This window comes from Gracilinanus agilis, chromosome 2, assembly GCF_016433145.1.
Source record: "Gracilinanus agilis isolate LMUSP501 chromosome 2, AgileGrace, whole genome shotgun sequence".
Lineage (NCBI taxonomy): Eukaryota > Metazoa > Chordata > Mammalia > Didelphimorphia > Didelphidae > Gracilinanus > Gracilinanus agilis.
This window is the reverse complement of record NC_058131.1, coordinates 612,519,434-612,546,055: the sequence shown is the minus strand read 5'-3', so window position 1 is coordinate 612,546,055 and position 26,622 is coordinate 612,519,434. Positions and strand designations below refer to the sequence as shown.

At 37.9% G+C, this 26,622-nt stretch overlaps 1 protein-coding gene across 1 annotated transcript in view; it reads left to right on the top strand.

The window, feature by feature from the left end:
- Window positions 1–26,622, top strand: part of ARMH3 (armadillo like helical domain containing 3) — a 198,571-nt gene that overhangs the window by 1,235 nt on the left and 170,714 nt on the right. The window contains exons 2-10 of the mRNA XM_044665517.1: window positions 1,729–1,785; window positions 1,876–2,022; window positions 4,650–4,757; window positions 7,055–7,147; window positions 18,354–18,428; window positions 18,535–18,621; window positions 23,284–23,340; window positions 25,393–25,436; window positions 26,434–26,494. Coding sequence (XP_044521452.1) covers window positions 1,729–1,785; window positions 1,876–2,022; window positions 4,650–4,757; window positions 7,055–7,147; window positions 18,354–18,428; window positions 18,535–18,621; window positions 23,284–23,340; window positions 25,393–25,436; window positions 26,434–26,494 — 729 coding nt within the window. The remainder of the gene's footprint in view (window positions 1–1,728; window positions 1,786–1,875; window positions 2,023–4,649; window positions 4,758–7,054; window positions 7,148–18,353; window positions 18,429–18,534; window positions 18,622–23,283; window positions 23,341–25,392; window positions 25,437–26,433; window positions 26,495–26,622) is intronic.

Below are 26,622 nucleotides of genomic sequence, written 5' to 3'. Positions count from 1 at the left end.
AAGATTTCTATCAGACAGAGTTAAAACAAAATGAATAAAAGGATTAGGGCCAATATCTTAAAGTATCAACCTTCTGTTATCAAGGGAGTGTTTATCTAAAAGATTTCCCAACTATGTATTATGAAAAAACAGATCATAGATTTCTTTGATGTCTGAAGGTAATACAGAGCTAATTATATATATTAATATTAATATATTAATAGAAAGGGAACATATACATTATATGTATATATTAATATACAGAGTAATATACTTTGTCAGATAAACTTGGAGTAATTAGATGACCTGAGAAAAGGAAGGGCCCTTACATCTTGAGAAGAAGACATAAATTTGGAAAATAGAACATCAAAAGGCTACAAACCCTATAAAATTTAGGATGTGATTGTTGACAATAATAAAGACCATAAGCCACTGAGAAAAAGGTCAGTCAATTAAAAAGCATTTCTTAAATGTGTCTTTTGCCTTTGGGACTATATGCTTAGGATACAAAGATAAAATGAGACAGCCATTGCTTTTGAGAAGTTTTCATTATGCTAGAGAAAATAACACATACCCACATAAATAAATAAAAAGTATATACAAGGTCAATAGAACATAACCCAGAGGATCATCAAGAAAGTCTTCATGTAGCAGTGAGCATTTGAGTGGAGTTTTGAATGGATATGGGAATTCTAAGAGAAGAAAGAGGGAGTATATGAGAAAAGAATGTCAAAAGTAAATTCCTAGGTCAGTTAATTTAGAATATAAGTAGACATGCAGACAGAATAAATGGTTATTAGGGAACCACGAAGGCCATTTTTTGAGTTGTGTGGTTTACATAGTTTGGTTTAATTGCATTGGTTTAATGCAATATAAAGATTCTAAGAGAAGGAGGCAATTATGTGGGGTCCCAAGATGGTCAGCAGGGATCAAGAATCAAAAGGAATCACCCAGAAAGATCATATAAAGCCTTAATGAGGGAGTTTGAGACCCAGTTGCTAGTCTTTGCTGATCCTGGAAAAGATGGCCCTGTTACTGCTTTAGGCCATTAAAAGGGTCCCCTTAATGTAAATCCTATCATTAAAGTTATCCTTACAAGAAAATGATAGATCCTTACTTGTGATTCACACCTTTCCCAGAAGTCTTTGGTTTTTGGAGTTTGAGCAAAATTTCAAATTTCTTAGTAATAATTTTCAAACATCTCAGTTTTTAAAAACTAACCTTCCATATTGATACAAATTTAGTAAGTAAAGGTTAAACAGAAGTAGAGGGCTAAGGGCATATGGGCGCACAAATAGAATAAGGCCCAAGCATAGTGGAAAAAACTAAATTTTGAAGTTGTACAACTGGCTTTGAGTTATTGCTCTACCACTTTCTAATTCTCTGATTTGGGACATGTTATTTAACTTCTGGATATCATTCTCCTCTTCTTTACAATGGGGCTAGTACTAACCTTCACATCCTTCACAGGTTTTCTAAGAGAGGAATTGGAGGAAAAAGTCTGAGGAAAACCTTTTCTGTTATTTCTGAATTCTCTTCAGGGAAGAAATATTCTTGTATACAGTTTGATTGAGAAAAAGCCTTTTTCCCTCTGTTACAGTATTTCAGAATGAACAAAAATGTTAAAAGTAGTCAAATCAGTGTCAAAAATTGAAATTGACTTTGAGTGGAGCCTTACCCAACTATACCATTAATTGAAGTTTTCAATCATGTGTGGGGGATGCTGAGCCCACTTTGTGTTTGTTCTAGACAGAGGATCCTAGTAAATGCAGCCCTCGATTTTGGGAGGAGCTCTTCCTCATGAAGGTAAGGCCTTTATTAATTCTCCTGGAGCTAAGCCTGCCCTCTCAGGTTTGCATAGGAAGTACACTCAGATCTTTGCAATCTTGCTGGCAGGTGAATCTGGATTACCTTGAGGGCAAGTTGGAATCTCTGGATGGAGAGGAACTAATGAAGATCAAAGATAACATTAATTGTTTGTTCCAACACTGTATCCAGGCTTTGGGAGAGGAGCACCCAATTCGAGTTGTCAATGCATTACAGGTAAAATGCTGAGAGACAAAGGATTCTTGTTTAATAGAAAGTGAAATGTTATAGATGATTCTATCTAGCCTAGACTCAGTTGTAGGCTTTGTGTATTTTTAAAAAATGGTCATGGATTTGCTGCATTTGTCAAGGAATCTTCCTAGTTAAGACAGATTGATCTTAACAGTAGGATCTTGTCAATCTCTACAATTAGATCTGGAATTTTAAGGCAAATCCTCTGACAGGTTCCTCAGGTTTGCTTAAGCTATGGAGGGGTATTATTATTCCATTTATTTATTTATTTAGAGGCCCCTTACCTTCCATCTAGGAATCAATACTCTGTATTGATTCTAAGACAGAAGAGTGGAAAGGGCTAGGTAATGGGGGTCAAGTGACTTGCCCAGGGTCACACAGCTAGGAAGTGTCTGAGGCCAGATTTGAACCTAGGACCTCCTATCTCTAGGCCTGACTCTCAATCCACTGAGCCACCTAGCTGACCCTTATACTGAGGTTTAGAGAGTGGTTCAGTAGATATTCTGAGTCAGTAAATAATAAATTCAGACAGAATTTTGGAGAATTTTCTCTGGTTGCCAGTAGTTATTTTGTGACTCCTTTGACCATGACCCTGAGGGCAAGATTCTGTTTCAGGGTGTCAGCTCAATTGGCAGTCAAGAAATGCAGAGAAGGAAGAGTCAATAAGAGAAGAATTTTTTTGGATACTTTAGGAGAAGTTCATTTTCTGTAATTGCAGTTTCTCACTTTGTTGGGCCATGTGATAAAGTTCTCAGTTCAGTACAAATGAAGTCATTGAGTTTGCCCCAGTACTATTTGCCCTTATGGGAAAATGACTTAAAAAAATTTTTTTTTAAACCCTTACCTTCCATCTTGGCCCAGGTCACACAGCTAGGAAGTGTCTGATGCCAGATTTGAACCCAGGACTCCCTGTCCCTAGGCCTGGCTCTCAATCCACTGAGCCACCCAGCTGCCCCTGACTTTTTTTTTAATGGCAGTTATCACTGTTGTAATGGGTAGGGGTCTCTGAGTATTGCATGGTGGGCCTTCTGGGTCAATGGCACTGGTATCGAAGACCCACTGGAGTGACCCTATTTAACCTCAGGAGGAGCAGAGTTCTTTGGAGGTGGGCACTGGGAAGAAAAGGAGCGTCCAGGGAATATGAGAAGGGAGAGGATAGTTCATTGCTAGGAAGCAGTGGTGCCTGGCTCACTGGGTGGAGAAAGACTAGAATATTGGAAGGGAAAACAAAGGGCTTTTGTGTAGAGGGCAGTTGAGGGAAATGGGGTAGTTTGTAAAAGGAAAACCTTGAGATGAGAGCTTGCTTAAGCTTGTCATTTCTTAGTTCTTTGGTTTTGTTCAGCAGACCACATGGTGATGAGGTGATCCAATGGACACAGCACATGTTTGTCATGGGCTTAGAGAAAGAGGCAATCCACTTGATAAGCAAGCTCTTTAGAAAAAAGAGAATTTATTTAAAATCTTAATTACTACTGCTTCTTCTTCTTTTTTTTTTTACCCTTACCTTCCGTCTTAGAGTCAATATTGGCTCCAAGGCAGGAGAGTGGTAAGGGTGGGCAATGGGGGTCAAGTGACTTGCCCAGGGTCACACAGCTGGGAAGTGTCTGAGGCCAGACTTGAACCTAGGACCTCCTGTCTCTAGGCCTGGTTCTCAAGCCACTGAGCTATCCAGCTGCCCCCACTACTGCTTCTAATGCTATTGTAATTTCTGATTGTGAATGTTTTTCAAGCTTAGGTTCTTGCCACAATTGACTGTAAGACCTGGACTGTTGCAAGGGCTGTTGGCAGGTCTATTTGCCGGCCCTCCCCCTCCCCCCCCGCCCCTCCTTTACTATTACTAAGAATGATTTTTCTTGTGCATAGCTTTGTTCATATCATTCCTTTTCACAAAATCATTAATGGCTCCACATTGCTCTCCAAGGTAAAGTTTGAATGTCTTTCCCTGTCTTTTCAAGGCTTTCTATTCTCTAGTGCCAGGCTGCCTGTGAAGCCTTTTTTTTTTTTTTCCCCCCCTTTAAACTCTTCCCTTGCATCCATTCTACAGTTTAGTCAAACTGGACCATTCTGGGCTACCAGCCTCCCTAGCCCTTCCCCACATACTCTGTATTCTCCCACCTTAGTGACTTTGCCTATTTTCCCTACCTTTCTTCTCCTTTCCCCTAGTAACTTATCTTTCCATTAAAATTCAACTCAGATGTCATCTTCTCCATATAACTTTCCCATATCTTTCAGTTTAGACTCTTAGACCTCACATAGGACTTTTTTTTTCAACTCTCTAATGCATTTTTCATGTAATAATATAATTAAGTATATATTTCTTGTCTCCCTTCTAGCCTATAAGTTAAATAAAAACAGAGATTGCCTTTTATCTAAATGTTGTGGCTTTTCCCAGTGCCTACCAGAGTGCTTTTTATGGAGTAGGTACTTAATAAGTATTGAATGGAAGGGGCATACATCTTTGGGTGTGGAAAGTGAAAATTGAACTAAAAGGTAGAAATTCAAATATTTAAGACTGGTAGCCTCAGAGATAGTTAGATATGTATGTTATCCTTTCCCCACTGACAAGACTGCTTGTTCTTATTCAGAAATGATTCCTTCTGTTGTCTCTGTAGACCTTGTGTGCACTTATCCGAGGAGTCCATCAGAAGAATAAGTCCACGTCTGGGTTTGACATCATCAACATGCTGATGGGCTTTGACAAGGCAGAGCTCTGCATGAAGGTGAGTCTTGTTACAGATCTACTTGGAGTCTACTGCCACTGTTCCTTAAAGAGCTGCACTCTGCAGAAAAATGAGCTAAAAGATTTGTAGATGGAAACAACTAGAGACGATTTAAACACTCTTATTTGCTTTCCAACAAAGAAAGTAATGATTTGTTTGAACAAAGGACATTTAAAAATCCGGACTTGAACTGAGAACTTCCCTTAATTACATGAATAATTGAAACACTGCTGTTTTAATTTTTTTATCTGTTAAATTATGTAATTATTAAGCCACTTTATATTTCTGTGTGTTTCATTTATGGGATTTTGTGGGATGAAATAAAATATTCCCAGTTTGTGTTCAGTTATATCTTTAGCCCCAAATATCAAACATTGTGAAACTTTCTTCATAAAATTCATATTTTGATTCAGTTCCCACAAATAGTTTTCACCCTTCATTTACAAATTAAATATTGATCATTATGTGAGCTTTTGAAGATATAGTTTCCCATAATTCAGTGTCAGAAAAATTTTATTCCTTTATAACAAAAGTTAGAACATTTAAAATAGTCAGGTAAGAAAAAAACATTTCATTTACGTGAAGCATAATGTTATGTATATGTACACATAATCCAAGCCCTTGAAATCACATTTTAACATGAATCTTTTTCCAGGTTCATGCTATTTTGTTGAGATCTCAGATTCTTCATAATAATAGCTCTCATTTATATAATGCTTTGGCATTTTTTAATTAAAAAATGACAGTTTTAAATTTTTATTTATTTTCTATTTTTAAAATTTATTTTAAATTTATTTTTACATGATTCATGTTTTTACTTTTCCCTTCACCCCCCCATAGAAAAATGACAGTTTTTAAAGCATTTTACATACAAAAATTCTGAAGTGAAGAATGTAATTAAGATTGCATTTAATGGATAAGGAAACTGAGACTTAAGCGTGATTAGACTTATTTAAGCTCTGATAGCTAGTAAATGGTGCAGTCAAGATTTGAACCCAGGTCTCCTAATTCTTATCAAATTCATCAGCTCTTTGTCTTTTATTTTTCTGTCTCTCTTCTGCTTCATCTGGGTTCTTTAACTTATCTCTTTTCTTTTAAACTCTAGTCTTATGTCTTAGAATTGATTCTAAGTATCAATTCTAAAGCAGAAGAGTGGTAAGGACTAGGCAGTTCGGCTTAAGTGACTTGTCCAGGGTTACACAGCTAGGAAATGTCTGAGGTCCAATTTGAACCCAGAACCTTCTGTCTCCAGGCTTGGCTTTCTATCTACTGAGCCACCCAGCTGTCCCCATTAACTAAATTACCTTTGATTATATTCCTTTCCAGTCTCTCTTAGGAATGTGCCTGTTTGAATTTATATATGTATAAAAATGTATATATTTACCAATTATATATTATATGATTGAACTTCTCTCCCGCCCTTCCCTTCCCCCTCTTGGCAAGTGATTCGATATGGATAATTCATTTTTTTTTTAAACCCTTACCTTCTGTCTTGGAGTCAGTGTGTATTGGCTCCAAGGCAGAAGAGTGGTAAGGGTAGGTAATGGGGGTCAAGTGACTTGCCCAGGTTCACACAGCTGGGAAGTGTCTGAGGTCAGATTTGAACCTAGGATCTCCCGTCTCTAGGCCTGGCTCTCAATCCACTGAGCTACCCAGCCGTCCCCTGGATAATTCATGAATGTGCCTTTTTGAGCCTTTTGCTTCTTCCTCTCCTGTATTTGTGGCTAAGGGAGTCATCTCTTTAATAGTTTGAGTCTCTCTGCCAGAGGCCAGCAAAGGATCAACTCCCCTGGGGTGGAGGCAAAGGGACAATAGCTGGTGTGATCCAAGAGGTAGGGCCCCTCAGTATTGCTTGTCCCCAGGGTATACTAACACACCAGGCTCCATGCATAATTGTAGGCAGGAATGAAAGCATCCTGTGCTGATCAGTGCATGCAAATGGAAAGAGATCATGATAGGTCCTAGTAGAAAAATGTTGCATTCTTACTAATATCTCTCTAGGATTATATCTCTCTTACTTATATCTTAAGCCTATAGGAAGGATCTGCTGTGAATACATTTATTTGTTTGGCTATTGAATTAATTTCTCAGCACAACTGTTCTAAAACATCTTTCAAATGAGCTTTACTGTCAGAGATGTCTCTTAATACTCTCTTCCTGCCTTCTTCATTTAATTGCCTCATTGAATGTTGTGAGTAGTTACCATTTGTAGCATAAGTCAGAGGTTGATAAGGGAGGTGGGATATTTGGGGAAGTCATTGCTTTGCTCTGATTAAGAACATAAATCTCTTTCCCAGAACTTGATGGAGAGTTTGGATTCCTTGCTTTGTGCAGAAGGTTCTGAAAGTCTGAAGAGTTTATGCCTGAAACTTCTCCTTTGTTTGGTGACTGTAAGTAGCATACCTTAATTGTTCATCTGTTAAATAGCAATCCATCCTTCTAGCAGAGGCAAACATCCTTAAAACCGGTGATGCCAAAGGGCAGCTAGGCCCAGTGGATAGAGTGGTAGGCCTGGAGTCCCAGATGACCTGGGTTCAAATCTGGGCTCAGATACTTCCTAGCTGTGTGACCCTGGACAAGTCACTTACCCCTGTTGCCTTGCCCTAGAGTTGTTACTAAGACAGAAAGTTAGGGTTAAATTTTAAAAAGAAACAAACAAAACAGATTCAAATAAGGAAGGATGAGAGAAAAGTGAATTAGATTAAGAGTACCATTAGATTTGGTGTGCAGAAGAGGGGTGCTAGGATAAAGACATTCTGGAATTGGATTCTTAAAAAGTAGTATTTTCAAGTGGGTGGTATATGATGTCACAGTATTAGTTTAACAGTATCTTTTTAGGAGATTGACTTCCTCAGCTGTTAAGGAAAAGGCTTTCATGTTAGTCTTTTTTTTGGGGGGGAGTTAAAAATTTTTAATTAATTAATTAATTTTGAGTATTTTTCCATGATTACATGATTCATGTTCTTTCCCTCCCCTCCTCCCACCCTCCTCCTGTGGAGATCGAGCAATTCCACTGGGTTTTACCTGTGTTATTGATTAAGACCTATTTCCATATTATTAATATTTGCAATAGAGTGATCATTTAGAGTCTACATCCCCAGTCATATTCCCATCAACCCATGTGATCAAGAATTGATTTTCTTCTGTGATTCTACTTCCACAGTTCTTTCTCTGAATGTGGATACTGTTCTTTCTCATAAGTCTTTCAGAATTGTCCTGGATCATTGCATTGCTGCTAGTAGAGAAGTTCATTACATTTGATTGTGCCACAGTGTATCTGTCTCTGTGTATAAGGTTCTTCTGGTTCTGCTCCTTCCACTCTGCATCATTTCCTGGAGATCATTCCAGTTCTCATATTAGCCTTTTGAAAGCCTCTGGAGTGTTCAGAATCTCACCTAGATTTTTTCTATTCTTAAAAAACCTTCACTTGCTCCTGCCATCCTCTGAAGCTATTGTCTTATATCTGTTGTCCCTTTCGTAGCCATATTCCTCTGACAAGCTTTCCTACATTCATTGCCCCCATTTATTCCTTGCCCACTCACTTCTTAACCCATTGCAATCCATTTCTGACCCTACCTTTAGTTTTTTTTTTCCTCTAAAAAAAATTTTTTTTTTAAACCTTTACCTTCTGTCTTAGGATCAATACTGTATCTTGGTTCGAAGGCAGAAGAGTGGTAAGGGCTAGGCAATGGGGATTAAGTGACTTGCTCAGGATCACACAGCTAGGAAGTGTCTGAGGCCAGATTTGAACTTAGGACCTCCGGTCTTTAGGCCTGGCTCTCAATCCACTGAGCCACCTAGCTGCCCCATGACCCTGTCTTTCAACTGAAATTGCTTTGTCCAGGGTTACCAGCAATGACTTAGCTTTTAAATTAGATAGCCTTTTCTCAGACCTTTTCCTCTGTGATATCTTTGCAGCTTTTGACATTATTAATTTCCTCTTCCTTCTACTTATTTTCTTTTAGGTTTTTGCTTTTGTTTTTTAGCTTTTACAAAGGGACATTTATTTAAATCAATTTTTTTAAATAATGAAAATCTACTTCTCCTTCTTCCCTACTCCATTGAGGGGGGAAAAAACCCAAAACAAAACTAGAAGCTACAAACTACACTTATAAACATGTATAGTTAAACAAAACAAATTCCTTCACTGGCCACATAAAAAAGCCTCAATCTGTATTCTGAATCCATCATCTCTCTATTGAGAGAAGGGGTAGCATGTTTCATAATGAATCCTGTGGAATCATGATTTGACATTGCATTGATTAGAGTTAAGTCTTTCAAAGTTGTTAACATTCATAATATGTTATTGAAGTTCTAGAGATATGGTCCATGGACTTCTGGGGGAGGGGACCTGACACCTTTCAGGGGGTCTTGAGGTCAAAACAGTTTCTCTAATAATACTGAGATGCTTTAATTTCTAATAAGGTAAATATTGATAGGTATTAAATACAATAAAAAAAAGTTTTTCACTATTCACATTCAGAGGAAGAACTTTGGGAGTAGAAACACAGAAGTAAAACAACTGTTTGAACACATGGGTCCATGTGGATATGATTTGGGATGTAGACTCTAAACAACCACCTCAGTGCAATTATCAATAATATGGAAATAGGTCTTGACCAATGACACATGTAAAAACCAGTGGAAATGCATGTTGGCTATGGGGGGGGTTATGGGTGGGTGGGTGGAGGGGAGAGTAAGAACATGAATCATGTAACCATGGAAAAATTTTATAAAAATAAAAATAAAAAAAAGTTCTTGACAAAGGTCCTCAATAATTTTTAAGAGTAGAAAGGGGTCCAGAGACCAAAAAGTTTAAGAACCATGGGTATAAATTGGTTCTGCTCTTGTCATTACACTTCAGTTCATACATATCTTCCCAGGTTTTTATGAAACTATCCACTTTATTATTTCTTCTAGCACAATAGAATTACATCACATTTGTATACTATAATTTGTTCTGCCATTTCCCAATTGATGGATATCCCCTCACTTATTGATTCTGTGCCTTCACAAAAATAGCTGCTTTGAATATTTTTATACATAGTTGGTTAGAATTCATTTTGCTTAGGGATAATGCCTCCTTTAATCTAACCTCATAATAATAATAATAATAATAATAATAATAATCCCTTTTATTCTTTTTTTTTCTTCTTCTCATTCTTGTCTTTTGCTACTGTTTCCCATCTGAGAAAATATATTTCTGTATTGAACTCTGTGTGTGTGTGTGTGTGTGTGTGTGTGTGTGTGTGTGTGTGAGTTTATTCTTCCCTTCTTTAACTAGTTCAGATGAGAATGAATTTCAAGTACTTTGCCTACACCTTTCTTCTTCTTTCTGTAGATTAACTATTTTTTTTTTTTATAACCCTTACCTTCTGTCTTGGAGCCAATACTATGTATTGGCTCCAAGGCAGAAGAGTAGTAAGGGTAGGCAATAGGGGTCAAGTGACTTGCCCAGGTTCACACAGCTGGGAAGTGTCTGAGGTCAGATTTGAACCCAGGACCTCCTGTCTCTAGGCCTGGCTCTCAATCCACTGAGCTACCCAGCTGCCCCCCTGTAGATTAACTATTTATCCTTGTTTAATTTCTTATAATTATTCATTCATCTTCACCTTTTTATATTTCTTGATGCTAATGTTTACACTTCAAAATATTTGTGCATTTCTAGTCTTTTTATTAGGAATATTTGGAAGCCTTAAAGCCTAAAGACTTAATTTTTTTCATCCTGTAGTTTTATATTAAGTTTTTCTGGGTAAATTATTATTGGTTGTAAGTCTTTGTTTCTTGACTCCTTATGGTTTCTGCTAAATTATATATGATATTAACAAGTGGTTCCTGGTACTTTAATTTTTTCTTTCTGACTAGTTTCAGTATTTTTTTCTTTGACCTAGAAGATCTATGATGTTCCTGGATCTTTTCACTTTGGGGTTCCTTTTAGGCAGTGACAGGTGGATTTTTTCTGTTTCTACTTTGTCCTCATTCTAAGAGATCTGAGAACATTTTAATTTTGTGATTTCTTGAACTGTGTCTAGCCCTTTTTTGATTATGGTGTTCAGATAGTCCATTGATTCTTAAATTATTTCTCCTTGACTTATGTTCTAGGTCATTTGTTTGTTTTATGAGTTACCTTTAATTTTTCTATTTGGTCCATTCTAATTTTCAATAAATTTGTTGCTTGGGTAAGGTTTGTTGCCTCTAGTGCTAAGCTGTTAATCAGTTCTCTTTCCAATTCTTCCATAATTGTTATTTTCTTATTCTTTCCTCTAGCACTCTAATTTAATTTATAAAAATATTTTGGCTCTTTTTTCAACTTTTGCTTCCTCTTTTTTAGGAATTTTAGTTGAACTTGTGCCCAAATTGTGTTTTTCTTTTGATATTTTGCTTGTAAATTTTTTTGAGTTATTCTTCTTTTTCTGCATTTGTATTTTGGGCATCTTTGTCACTCTAATAGTTTTTTATGCTGAGATTTTTTTTGTTTGCTTATTTTTCCAGCCTATTTCTTGATTTTGGACTACATGTTAGGTCCAGGTTCTATCCACTTTTGACTCCTGTTTATCTCTTTATATCTCACCATCTTACCATCTGATGTCTGCACCTCATTGTTGTCTCTGTTAGTTCTTCTCTCTGTTGGATTAGCCTCATTTCTGGATTTGCTTCTTTGTCTGGTCACTTTTATTTTTTGTGTTTCCTCTTTCCACCATTGTTCCCTGGCATATGAGCACTACTCAGGTTCTTGAACTTCCAGTTTTCTAATTCCTTTCTCTTTTGGCATTTGTATTCTTAGGCATTGGTGCTTGTGGATGGCATGTATCATATTGGGCTGCTAGACATCAAGTAACAACTTCCTTATTTTTCTGGGTACCATTAGCATTCTTCCGTTCTTACATGCTTGAAATGCATAGGGTTACTTTTGGGTCTTTTCCTTCCCTTATCTCTTGCATCCAATCAATGGACTTAATCTTTTTTTGGACTATTCTTTCTGGTTCACCCCCTTATCAACTTTCTCCTGAACTGGTGATATCAACTCCGTTTGTCAACCTACAGTCAAATCTACCATTACAATATCTCTTGAATTTGCTTTCTTCCTGTTCTCTTTGCAATCATTGTAGTTTAGGCCTTTCTTTCTACCTTCTTGGAGAGCCTCAGAAGCTTCCTAGTAGGTCTTCTTTTCTAGTCTCTCCTGCCTAAATCTATCTTTCACATTGTTGCCAGATTAATTTTCTTTTTGTGGTCATTTCACTTCTATGCTCAAAACCCTTCAGTGACCCTGTTGTTCACTGGGTAAAGCATGTTTCTTTTTCAGGCATTCAGTGCTTTCACAATCTGGTATCACTCTTCTTTTCAGCCTTATTTCCTCTGATTCATCTTGTCAGACTCTGTGCTCTGACTAAACCTTACTATGTACTATCTTTTGGATATCCCTTGTGCTTTGCTACTTCCATACCTGTGTTCGCTTTGTTCTTTATGTCTGATCCCTATCTCCCATCTTCAGTTGATTTTTAACCCCAGCTTAAGTGTGATCTCTTTCTTGAAGCCTTCCCTGATCACTCCAGTTGGTAATGATCAACACTGCCCCCTCACCCAGACACCCAAACAATGACTACTGGCATATTGAGTGCTGGGTAGAGAGTCAAGAAGAGTTCAAATCTAGCCTCACATACTTCTTAGCAATGTGATCCTAGGCAAGTCACTTTCAAGCTATTTGCTTCAGTTTCCTTGTCTATAAAATGGGAATGATAATAGCACCTTCCTTCCAGGATGGTTATGAGGATCAAATGAGATAATAATTGTAAAGCACTTAGCACAGTACCTGGCACATAGCAAATGCTATCTCATCAGCATCATCATCTTTATTACTTTGCATTTATCATGCGTTGCTAATATAATTATTTATACAGTTATGTTTTTGAGCAGAATGATGTGGTACATAAAATTCTGGAAGATCTAGTTTCAAATCCTGCCTTAAACACCATTTTTTAAAATCCTTACTTTCTGTCTTATAAAATCAATACTGTATATGGATTCCAAGGCAGAAGAGCAGTAAGAGCTAGGCACTGGGGGTAAATGAGTTGCCCAGGATCACACAGCTAGGAAGTGTCTGAAGATAAATTCGAACCTAGGACCTTCCATCCCTAGGCCTAGCTCTCAACCTATTGAGTCACCTAGCTGTCCTTCTCAAACACTTTTTAAAAAATCTTTTTAATATTTTATTTTTTTAGAAACATTTTCCATGGTTACATGATTCTTGTTTTTACTTTCCCCTTCACCCCTCCCCCATATCTAATGCGCATTTCCATTGGTTTTAACATGTGATCAATCAAGACTTATTTACATATTATTGATAGTTACATTGGTGTGGTTGTTTAGTGTCTACATCCCCAACCATGCCCGCATCAACCCATGTGTTCAAGCAGTTGTTTTTCTTCTGTGTTTCCACTCCTGCAGTTCTTCCTCTGAATGTGGGTAGTGTTCTTTTCCATAAATCCCTCAGAATTGTCCTGGGCATTGCATTGCTGCCAGTACAGAAGTCCATTACATTCTATTTTACCACAGTGTATCAGTCTCTGTATACAATGTTCTTCTGGCTCTGCTCCTTTCACTCTGCATCAATTCCTGGAGGTCTTTCCAGTTCACATGGAATTCCTCCAGTTTATTATTCCTTTGAGTGCAATAGTTTTCCATCACCAACATATACCACCATTTGTTTAGTCATTCCCCAATTGAAGGGCATCCCTTCATTTTCCAGTTTTTTGCCACCACAAAAAGTGCAGCTATAAATATTTTCATACAAGTCTGTTTATATATGATCTCTTTGGGGGTACAAACCCAGCAATGCTATGGCTGGATCGAAGGACAGACAGTCTTTTATCGCTCTTTGGGCATAGTTCCAAATTGCCATCCAGAATGGTTGGATAAGTTCACAACTCCACCAGCAATGCATTAATGTCCAAATTTTGCCACATCCCCTCAACATTCATTACTCTCCCCTGCTATCATTTTAGCCAATCTGCTAGGTGTGAGGTGATACCTCAGAGTTGTTTTGATTTGTATTTCTCTAATTATTAGAGGAAGTGACACATAAGTGACCCCTTTAAAAGGAGAAGGTCTTCTGATGGAAGAACACTTTCTCATGTGCTTATTGATACTTTTGATTTCTTTACCAGAAAATTGCCTATTCATGTCCGTTGCCTATTTATCAATTGGGGAATGGCTTGATTTTTTTATACAATTGTTTTAGCTCCTTGTATATTTGAGTAATTAGACCTCTGTCAGAGTTTTTTGTTATAAAGATTTTTTCCCAGTTTGTTGTTTCCCTTCTAATTTTGGTTGCATTGTTTTTGTTTGTACAAAACCTTTTTAATTTAATATAATCAAAATTATTTATTTTACATTTTGTAATTTTTTCTAACTTTTGCTTGGTTTTAAAATCTTCCCTTTCCCATAGATTTGAGAGGTATACTATTCTACGTTCACCTAATTTTCTTATAGTTTCCTTCTTTATATTCAAGTCATTCATCCATTCTGAATTTATCTTGGTGTAGGGTGTGAGATATTGATCTAAACCTAATCTCTCCCATATTTTTTTCCAATTTTCCCAACAGTTTTTGTCAAATAGTGGATTTTTGTCCCCAAAGTTGGGCTCTTTGGGTTTATCATAGATAGTCTTGCTGACATCACTTACCCCAAGTCTATTCCACTGATCCTCCTTTCTGTCTCTTTAGCCAGTACCATATTGTTTTGATGACTGCTGCTTTATAGTATAGTTTAATATCTGGTACTGCTAGGCCCCCTTCCTTCACATTTTTTTTCATTATTTCCCTTGATATTCTTGATCTTTTGTTCATCCAAGTGAACTTTGTTATAGTTTTTTTTCCTAATTCAGTAAAAAAGTTTTTTGGTAGTTTGATAGGTATGGCACTAAATAGATGAATTAATTTGGGTAGAATGGTCATTTTTATTATGTTAGCTCATCCTACCCATGAGCAATCAATGTTTTTCCAATTCTTTAGATCTAGTTTTAATTGTTTGGAAAGTGTTTTGTAGGTTTTTTCATATAATTCCTATGTTTGTTTTGGTAGATAGATTCCCAAGTATTTTATATTGTCTAGGGTGATTTTAAATGGTGTTTCTCTTTCTACCTCTTGCTGCTATGATGTGTTGGAGATATATAGAAATGCTGATGATTTATGTGCATTTATTTTGTATCCTGCAGTGCAGTTTTGCTAAAGTTGTTGATTATTTCTATTAGCTTTTTAGTTGATTCTCTAGGATTTTTTAAGAAGACCGTCATATCATCTGCAAAGAGTGATAGCTTAGTCTCCTCATTGCCTATTTTTATACCTTCAATATCTTTTTCTTCTCTAATTGCTACTGCTAGTGTTTCTAGTATAGTGTTAAATAATAGAGGCGATAGATTCCTTGTTTCATGCCTGATCTTATTGGGAAGGCTTCTAATTTATCCCCATTGCGTATGATGCTTGTTGATGGATTTAGATATATACTGTTTATTATTTTTAGGAAAGGTCCTTCTATTCCTATACTTTCTGATGTTTTCAATAGGAATGAGTGTTGTATTTTGTCAAAGGCTTTTTCAGCATCTATTCAGATAATCGTCTGGTTTTTGTTGGTTTGCTTGTTGATATGGTCAATTATGTGGATGGTTTTCCTGATGTTGAACCATCCTTGCATTCCTCGTATAAATCCCTCCTGATCGTAATGAATAACCCTTGTGATCACTTGCTGGAGTCTCTTTGCTAGTATTCTGTTTAAGATTTTTGCATGTATGTTCATTAAGGAAATTGGTCTGTAGTTTTCTTTCTCTGTTTTTGATCTATCTGGCTTTGGGATCAGTATCATATTTGTATCATAAAAGGAGTTTGGTAGAACTCCTTCTTTACTTATTATGTCAAATAGTTTGTATAGTATTGGAATTAGTTGTTTTTTAAAGGTTTGATAGAATTCACTTGTGAATCTATCTGGTCCTGGGGATTTTTTCTTAGGGAATTCTTTGATGGCTTGTTCAATTTCTTTTTCTGACATGAGATTATTTAATTATTCTCTTTCTTCTACTGTTAATCTAAGCAATTTATATTTTTGTAAATATTCATCCATCTCACCTAGATTGCTATATTTATTGGTATATAATTGCGCAAAATAGTTTTTAATGATTGCCTTGATTTCCTCTTCATTAAAGATGAGGTCTCCCTTTTCATCTTTAATACTGATGATTTGGTTTTCTTCTTTCCTTTTTTAAATTAGATTGACCAGTACTTTGTTTATTTTATCTGGTTTTCCAAAGTACCAGCTTTTAGTGTTATTTATTAATTTAATAGTTCTTTTACTTTCAATTTTATTGATTTCTCTTTTAATTTTTATAATCTACAATTTGGTATTTACCTGGGGATTTTTAATTTGTTCCCTTTCTAGTTTTTTAATTTGCACGCCCAGTTCATTGATCTTTGCCTTCTCTAATTTGTTAATATATGCATTCAAGGATATAAATTTCCCCCTGAGTACTGCCTTAGCTGCATCCTGCAGAATTTGATAGGATGTTTCATCATTGTCATTCTCTTCAATGAAATTATTGGTTGTTTCTATGATTTCTTCTTTAACTAACTGGTTTTGGAGAATCATATTATTTAATTTCCAATTAGTTTTTGATTTGCCTGTCCATGTGCCCTTACTAATTATTATTTTTATTGCATTATGATCTGAGAAGGTTACATTTATTATTTCTGCTCTTTTGCATTTCTTTGCAATGTTTCTATGCCCTATTACATGGTCAATCTTTGTGAATGTACCATGTGCAGCTGAAAAGAAGGTATATTCCTTTTTGTCCCTATTTATTTTTCTCTACATATTTATTAAATCTAATTTTTCTAGGATTTCATTTACCTTTCTTATCTCTTTCTTATTTATTTTTTGGTTTGATTTAGCTGGTCATTTCTGGTCTTCAGTTTGCTTATCAATTCATTTGATTTCTGAGCCTCACTTTCCAATTGCAAAATTTTGCCTTTTAAACTTATTTTCTTGCCAGATCTCTTCCATCTTTCTCATAATCTCAGATTTGAACTCTTCAAGATCTTGTGACCCATTTTCATTTTTTGGGGAAGGTTTGGATGTCTTTAATTGTTTGTCCTACTCTGTTTTCTGGGTTTTTTCTGTGCAGAAGTTATCAAGTGTTTGAGCTTTTTTCTTGGTATTCTTGTTTATTTCTTAATTGGCCTTGATTGGCATCATTATGTTTTATCTGCCAGAAGGCTGAGTAAGGCAATCTGATTCTCTTTGTATGGAGTTAGGGAGCAGTTTTTTGCCTGAGGCTACTTTGTGAGTCTCTTGGCTTCTCTGGGGGCCCTCCTAAGGTCTCTGGTCTAGCTGTTTTCAAGATCAAGCCCCCGTGTTCCTAGCCAGCTTCCCAGAGCTTGGGACTTGGCCCATGCTTGCTCTTCCACCTGAGATTTTCCCCTGAGTCTGAGCGTGCTGGGTGCTGCTGCTGCCTCTCTCAGCCCCACTCTCGTGTCCAAAGTCTTAGTTTCCAGCCTCTTGGCATATCTGGTCTAGTTGTTTTCAGGGTCAAGCCCCCGTATTCCTAGCCAGCTGCCCAGAGCTTGGGACTTGGCCCACACTTGCTCCTCCACCTGAGATTTTTCTCTGAGTCTGAGAGAGCTGGGCGCTGCTGCTGCCTCTCTCAGCCCCACTCCCATGTCCAAGGTATGACTTTTCCAGGCACCTGGGATCTGAGGTCTTGCTGCTCTCAGGGTCAAGCTCCTGGTAGTGCCAGCCAGCTGCCTAGGGGCTAGATTTTGTGCCCCTTCTTGCTCTAACTCTGGTACTGTGGGTGGTGGGGGAGGGGTGATCCCCTTGAGTTTTGATGGGAGCTATTTCCCCCACTTATAGCATGAAAGTGCCCAAATCCCATGTACCTTCGATACTGAGCCCTGTTGTGGGGTTCCTTCTTTCATCTGGATTTTGTTTTCTTGTCCTTTGGATGTACTTTATATCCGTTGGTAAGGTGAGAAAGTCGCCTTGCCTCTGCTCTGCCACCATCTTAACCTGGAAGCTCAAACACTTTTAATTATGTGTCACCCTGGGCAAGACTTTTAATTTCTCTGAGTGTTAAGGAGCTTGTTGAGGCTTCTCTGTGAAGTAATAGATACTGGAATTTGCCTGGTTATAGAGAGTTCTCACATGGAACAAATCAGGACTCCCTACAATAACTCTTCCCTTTCTTTTTCTCCTTTTCTCTCTTTCTCCCCACTCTCTTCCTCCCTCTCCCTTTTTCTCCTCTCTCTTTCTCTATCTGTCTTTCTGTCTCTCTCAGTCTTTTTATCTTTCTCTCTGCAAACACATACATTTTGCTGCTAGTCTGTGAACACTACAAGAGATTATGTCTTATCTAAAGTTTTTATCTCCTGTAGCATCTATCACAGTACCCTGCATTTAGCAAGTACTTACTAAGTCATTGTTGGCTTGCAAGGAAGTTAATATTTTTCTTTTTAAGTTAACATTTCTGTTTTCAGACCCTGGAATGGGGAAATGTGTGTTAAGAATCTGATCTCAGTGTAGACTTTACACAAATCTGATTTTTGCTTCCAGGTGACAGATAACATCAGCCAAAACACTATCCTGGAATATGTAATGATCAATAGCATCTTTGAAGCTATTTTACAGGTAGGTCATTTCTCCTTTCCCCTTCTCTCTCTATGGATGAGCCTCTTTGTCTATATTTTCAGGGCTAGGAGCTGGCACTACTCTGCATTTTTGGTTCTTGTTGCAGATTCTCTCCCACCCTCCAAGTCGCAGGGAGCATGGGTATGATGCTGTTGTCCTTCTGGCTTTGCTGGTGAACTACAGGAAGTATGAGGTGAGAGCAACTTATGTCCTCAGCCTTTTTTATGTTGTGCCGTGGCAGACTTTTTGAGAAATATTGTTTTACATCGACTAAATTTCATTTGCCCTATTAATTGCCCTTCTCTCTGTGTGCTCACTGGAGACTGATTTAATTTTTTGCAGGTAGATTTTCTTAAAAATATATTTGTAGGAGACAGCTGGGTGGCTCAGTGGATTGAGAGCCAGGCCTAGAGCCAGGAGGTCCTAGGTTCAACTCTGGCCTCAGACACTTCCTAGCTGTGTGACCCTTGGCAAGTCACTTAACCTCCATTGCCTACCCTTACCACTCTTCTGCCTTGGAGCCAATACACAGTATTGACTCTAAGACAGAAGGTAAGGGTTTAAAAAAAAAGATATATATGTGTGTGTGTGCGCACACACACACATGCATATATATATATATATTTATTTGTATTATGAAGTTAAGAAATACCAAATAAAATGGGTATTTTCATATACATGATTCAGCAGAAGGAAAGGATTGCACATGAATCTGCAGATTGTGAATACATAAAGCTTGCTATTTTTTCAGCATTTAGTATGTTCAATCTGTAGCTTTCAAAGCTATGCAGCTTATCTTAAATGTTCTCTGCATTTTTTTTTAAAACTCTTACCTTCTGTCTTAGAATCAATACTGTATATTAGTTCCAAGCCAGAAGAGTGGTAAGGGCTAGGCAATGGGGGTTAATTGACTTGCTCAGGGTCACACAACTAGGAAGTGTCTGAGGCCATATTTGAACCCAGGACATCCCATTTCTGGGCCTGGCTCTCTAGAGATTCACTGAGCCACCCAGCTACCCCCTGTTCTCTGCAATTAAAAAAAAAAAGATTTCTTAATAACCCTTTTGACCTTCTTTTCCTTTTTTAACCTTATTATTCTTCTCTTCCTTTTGCTCCCAAAAAAGAAAAGAAAAAGTTCTTTTAACACATGTTGCAGGTTCAGCTTGTTTTATGAAGTAGATATGACTCTAAAAATTTGTATATAATTTTGGTAATGAATCTTATTTTCAATTCACTAAGGAAACTTGCTATTTAAAAATCCCCATGATAAATCTTTCCATAAGATAGTTATTCCCTAATTTATCTTTTGATTTGATAAATTTAGTTTTCATTTAGCAAATTTCTCAAAGCAGATGTACCTGTATTGGAGTTGCCCTTGGTCTGGAGGAGTTTATGAATTGTTTTTGAACTATGTTTTAGCAGTTGGACACTTTTCCTTTTCCCCATTAGTTCTGGAGTTTAAGAGTTTTTTTTCCTTCTGGATTAATCAGCAACCAGGTTTATTGGTTTCTAGGTTCCAATGCCTTTGAATTCAAGGATGCTGATCCTGCCAGTGTACCAGCCTCATCTATTCCAAAAGGCAGAACATACATATAAAAAGGATAATACTAAGGAAAGACTAGGATTCATGCTTGGGAGCAGGGGGAATGCATTATACTGGCCTTTTGTCAAGTACAGCAACAAGAAACCCTTCTCTATGTAGCCTGATTTCTTTTATCCAAATAACAGAACCATTGAATTGGATGAAAGCTGTCAGTTCCCAAGCTCTTCTGACTATTTGCCTGAGGACAGTTTTGTGATACTTGTCAGCCTTTGTTTATTCTAGTTGAAGAGAAAATTTATGGGCAGTGCAAATACTCAGCTCACATTCTTGGGTAGAAAAGCAGAATTGGGGAATGCTGTCTAGTGTTTCAAGATGAACTAGAATCTTTGTACCAATATCAATTAGTCATAAATTCCCAGGATGCATAAGCTTCTCTTAGAGAATGATATAGGAACAAAGGAATAGAATGACAAATCTAGAAATAAATATATGTCCCTTTTCAGATACCTGTTATCTTGTAGTACTTGGAGAGTGTAGCCTGATGGCCATTTTGATTTTTCTCATGCCTCTAGAATAGGGGTTCTTAACTTTCTTGGTGTCATTGGACCTTTTGGAAGTCTAATAAAACTTTAAAGACCTATCATTTCCTATCAGCCTGACACAGACAGAGAACAGTACTTTACCAATTTCTCATCTTAATAAGTAAAACAATTCGCTTATTTCAATACACAACATTGCAAAAGGAAATAATTTATATTGAAATAGAGTGATCAGGGGCAATTGGGTAGCTCTTTACATTGAGAGCCAGGCCTAGGAATGAGAGGTCGCAGGCTCAAATCTGGCCTCAGTTACTTCTTAGTCATGTGATCCTGGGCATGTCCCTTAACCCTCATTTCCTAGTCTTTAACTACTCTTCTGCCTTGGAACAAGTACTCAGTATAAAGCAGAAACTTGTGAATTGCAATGATTCTGTGAAGGCTCTCTATATTTTTAACTCTGCCCCATGATATGAAAAGTAGGCTGGTTCTGGCGCTAAAAGAATCACAAGCTAAAATAGGTACATAGTTTGATCTGTGTCTATGGAATTAAGCAAATTGCAATGGCATGGTATTCTAATGAGTAGCACATTTGATTTGGAATCAGGAAGACCTGATTTCAAATATTGCCTCTAATACTTATGGGCAAATCACTCCATCTGTTTGCCTCAATTTCATCATCTGTAAAATGGGAGTAATGATAACACCTACTTTAAAAGGCTATTTTGAGTATCAAATGAGATACTACATTTGAAGTGCTATATAAATGCTTGCTATTATTATTTTGTGGCATATAGGACCCTGGCCACATGGGCCTGGTCAACTTTCTATGGAAAAAGCACTAAGTTAGTTGGTCCCTAATAGCTGCTGTCCTCAGTGTGAAGTTCTCCCAGATTTTAATTTTGATTCTTATATCTCTGCAAGTTGTTCCTATTTTTCTGTTTAAAGAGTTTCCTTTTGAACAAGCTTTAAAAGGAACATAACCATGATGGTTTGGTGGAAGAGAATAATTTTATTCATGGTACAGTAATTTCTTCAGCCATGGCCAAGGTGTTCTCTACCACTTTTTTAACAGGAACATGACATTTTGTGGATCAGCTGGTAGAATGAGGATTTAATTTAGGTTGTTGCTTCAGCAGGGGCTCAAAGCAAATGCTGCTCATGTGCTGAGAGACAATGTGGTGAGGTGAATAGATTTTTAGACTTGGAGTTAAGAAGGTTTGGGTTTGGATTCTGACCAAGACACTTAGTATGACCCCGGGTAAAGCACTTAGCTTATTTGGGTCTCATATAAAATGAGAAGGTTGAATGAGATATTTTCTAAGGGCCCTTCCAGCTCTAAATCTGTGATCTTATGATCCTGTTATTCCTCAAAGTAGCCTAAACTGGGCAGGGATAGGTTTTCCTTTTTGATGACATGTCATCCAGCCCTAAGCATTTCCTGGTTAGCTTGGGGCTAGCCTTGCCCTTCTGAGAGCTGAGTACTCTTGGACCTCTTCTGGAGCTTATAATGTGAGCAGCAACATAGCATTTATCTGTTAACTGTAGGAAGAACCATTGGAGAGATAAAACAGGCAGCAAATGGACTGAGCCCTGACTCTTTTTGAGTTTCATCTAGGAAGTCTTCTTACACTCTTGGCTTTCAGTAATGCAATACTATCTTTTCTTGTATCCTACCAAGACAGTAAAGATGCCCCAGAAACTTGTTTTAATAGGATCTATGTGGGGGATTAGAATGTTCAGTTAAGGGACCCTGGTTACAGAAATGCCTTTCACAGAAGGTTTCCAAGTCTTTCAATAATGGGTTTTCTTGGTAGTTATAAAACCCATTGATCTGAGAACTATTGTTCCTTGATCTCCTTGGGTTTCAAAAACTATTTATTGAGATATCTAAACCAATGTGATGTCCATGATTAGCCAGGGGTAGACATTATCAGGGGATAGGTCACTGGTGCTTGTTCAGTTTTGAAGGTGTTGGTTCAACAACTTGGTCATTTTGACTCTATTTTCATATGATGCCAAGCTGGGATTGGGTCTGGAGGTGCTAGAGAAATCTTCCAGTATAGCAAGTGATTGGACAATCACTAAGTCTTAGTGTCCTTGGCCAGATTGTAGTTTGGGTAATTACATCCTGTTTCCTTCAGTTCCCCCTGCAGTGTTATTTGGGTACTGGATCCATAAGCAGCCTCTCTCTGACTGTTAAGCAGCTGCCACTTTCCACCCCCAAGGTGGCTTTGTTTTACGGGTGGGTGAATCAGACCCTGTGTGTGGCTGGTGAAATGGTTGGGGAGCCTTTGGGATAAAAATGCTCCATAAGTGCAAGTTAGCAACTTACAAAGATGTGCCTACTGGGGAGGAGGATGCCTATGGGTCCTCAGAGGCAACTGTCCCCATAGACTCAGCAGATTGTTGGCAGAATAAGACCAAATAGGTTTAGCAGTGTTCACTTACCTCTTAAAAGCAACTAATAGAAGAGAGTGGAGTAGGGGATGATTGTATCCTTGAGTCTAGTCAGTCCAAATGAGGGTCAAAAGACTGTGTATGTATGTATGTGTGTGTGTGTGTGTTCTGAAAGTTTAGTCCCTTGTAATGGGTCAAACATGATGGATTGAAACTGAATGGCTTGGGATTTGGTGGGAGGAAGCATTGTGCATTGACAGAGACAGAGAACTAAGTCCCTGTGGAGGCATTTTAGTTCAGTGCTTTGCTAAATAGCTAATGGGCTCTTTATTAAACTAGGCCATACTAACCTGGAGCCTTTTCTTTTGTTTAACAGTCTGTGAACCCTTATATTGTAAAGCTGTCTATTGTGGATGATGAAGCCACTCTCAATGTGAGTATTTGGCACCTTGTAAGTCATCTCCTCTGCTTGATTCTGTGTTAGTACCATTGACATTTCTTTATAGCCTTGGTTCATCGTCTGGATTTCATATGGCCCTGTGTAAAGGGAAGATATACTCCTTTGTAAAGTCCCACTCCTAGGGCCTTTGGTATTCCTGAACTCTTTGAAGACTGGAGATTTGGGGGAAGAGATTTACTGATCATGGCAAAACAGCCTAGCTGATATCACATTTTAATGGGCTATGGTTGCCTGTCATTTTGAGTTGATTATGTTAAATTCCCTAAAAGGGATGAATGAGTGAAAAATCATTGATTAAATATTTACTGTATACAAAATTAAAGAAAACAAGTGGAAAAGCAACATACTCCCCATTCTCAACAAGATGCTCATATTCACATAGGTTTCAAGTCAAGTCAGACTATCTTCATGCATTAAGGTGTAATGGCAAAACAGTTGGTAATGCATCTTCTCCAGTGTCATTTCTATTGATAGAGCCATATGGCTTTTAATGTTGAGCCATGTTGATGGTGCCAAGGACTTTGGGGGTGAGAACTTTTCTTTTCCACTTTTTCAGTAACTTCGGGTTACTCTGCTGAGGATCCAGGTACTAAAATACCTGAGCTTAGACTAGAAGCAGAGCTGATGGTCTGGTGGTTGGTGTTAGCAGTAGTTTGACATGCTTGGTACATGATACTTTCTTTCAGGGTGACTTATTGCTTTGGCTAGGTTGTCTTGCCTGCCTCAGCAGTGGCTGTTGGTGTTAGTGGTAGCAAGAATGGCAGAGGCCCCTTCTTAAGAGATACTGTTCCCCTAGATCAGTGATGGGCAAACTTTTTAAAGAGGGGGCCAAAGGAAAGGAAATGCTCATCTGTCAATCTGTTTCTAAGGCAGCTTTTTCAAAGTTTCATTGTATTGTATCCTACTCATTGTATTCGTTTGATTAGGAATAATGTCACACAGCCAGATAGAATATTTCAGGGAGCTGCATCTGGCCCGCAGGCTGTAGTTTGCCCAATACTGCCCTAGACAGTGGCTTCAGGGATTAATCTGGAAGCAGGGCCAGTGGTCTGAGAATTGTTGAGACCAAGAAGTGACAGTTTTCTTTTCTTTCTTTTTTTAAAATCCGTTCTGTTTTAGTAAGAACTCTAGGATAGAAGGGTTAAGGCTAATGGGTTAAGTGACTTGTCTAGTGTCACAGCTAAGAAGTGTCTGAGGCTAGATTCGAACTCCCAGCTTCAGGTCTGATGTTCTATCCTTATGCCACCTAGCTGCTGAGATAGGTTCCTATTGAGAAGTAACCGGAAATACATATTTCAAGGCCTTACCTGTTAAAGTTGGAAGGGATGCATTTTCTTGAACATGAGAACAATGTTTCTCTTCTCAGCATAGTGGAAGTGTCAATTAAAAGAGGTAAACAGGACTCTAGACTCCTAGATTATGTCCCTTTCTCATCTCCCCATCATGAACTTTGACTTTCCCTTAGGTAAAATTTGTGCTTGAACATTCTCCTTCTGGGTGTTTTAGTTAATTCTTATTATTCACTCAGGATGTCTCCAGGGAAGGATAGTAAGCTACCTGGTGCATCAGATGTTTTTTCACTTTGTACTTTTGTTTTCCTGTGGCCTAAAAGGAAGAGGATTGTCCTATATACACTCTCATTTGGCATGGGACTCATTGCCTCACATGTTGTGGTTGTTTTGGAAACATTTAAGAGCTTTTTATTTGAAGAGTCTAACTCAATCTGCACTTCTAAGGCAGAAATGTTCCCACTGAAACTGACAACTATCTGGGTTAGTCTATCTTACTCCTTGTTACTGTATTTTAATAATGTCTGGGAGCATTGAGTTAGAAAATGAGATTTGAAAAATCTTTCTTCAAAGAAGTGCCTTTCTACTTCTGGATATTTCCTGGCTTACACAATTTCTCTCCTCAGTGATAACTCCTAGGTGCAGCTTGTTGGGCTTGGGCTAGAAAGAGTATGTTTAGTGATTTCTTGACCCCAAAGGACTACTCATTCTCCTGTGTTGTCTTGTCTCCTTGCAGGGAATGGGGCTTGTGATTGCTCAGGCTTTGTCTGAGTATAACAGGTAAGTTCACCTTTCCAGATGTGGTTCTGGTTCTCAACCAGTATTAATTGACCGAGTTGGAAACAGATTTGTATCTGAGGCCTTGGTGAGTAGAATTGGGGGTGGTTTCATCTTTTCTTATCTTAGGGTGCACTGCTTGTAAAGAAACTGGTCTTAGATGCTGAGCCCCTGGATCAAGTGCTAGTCAATTGCCTTTGCTTTAAGAATGAGATCTTAAAACAGAGGGGGAGGGGGTGAAAATAGGGTGATAGTTTCCAGATTTGATGTCTCTGGCTTTAGCCACTCACCATGCTCCTTTGTACACTTTGTACTTCCATATACATTGCACCGAAACAAGAAAAGAACATTTGAAGTTTAGGTACATAGTTCTCTTTAAGACTGAAAAAAACCTGAAAAATGGGTGCTTCCTTTGTAGTTGGACTCAATGGCAATGTGAGAGGAGCTGGTAATTTGTAGACACAGGTCAGGAGTGTTCCCACTTGTGCAGGTATTGGTTTTCCCAGTTCTTGTCCATGCTTTCCTCACAAAAAGCTGGGTGCTGGAATTTCAGAAACTGGTTGGTTTTTTTTTGGAATTTTAGAAAAAAAAAATCCTGTTACCACAAATAGTTTATCTCCTTTCTTTACCTTCATAGACAAACAAGATTTTCACAGTAATGGTCTTAAAGTAATTTCCCTGCCACGGTTTTCAAGTAACAATCTGTTTGGGAAATAACGGAATCACCCATATGGTGTAGGATTTTCACGCTCCTCATTCCTTCTTTCCAAGCCTTTCCCAAAGAGAACATGCATTTTGGTGCACATTAGAACTTTGGGGCAGCTGGAGCATCTCCAGAGGCCAGCTTTTTACTATGGTTGTTTTCTCCAAAGGTGACTGGTCAGTTTCCATGAAGAATTTCATGCCCTAATTTTCTTGTTTTGCTCATAGTGCCCAAGACAGAACCATTCACTTGATAAATAATAACAAAATAAAATGGAGGTTTCTTTTGTCTGTTTAGGCAATACAAAGATAAGGAAGAAGAACACCAGAGTGGCTTTTTCTCAGCCCTAACTAACATGGTAAGCCTGACTTGGTGTCAGTTTTCAGAAATAGATGATGTCTGGACAGGTAGCCAGACCTCTGCTCAGAATAATGATAGTAAAAATAATAGTAGCTAGCATTTATCTAGTACTTTACAGTTTACAAA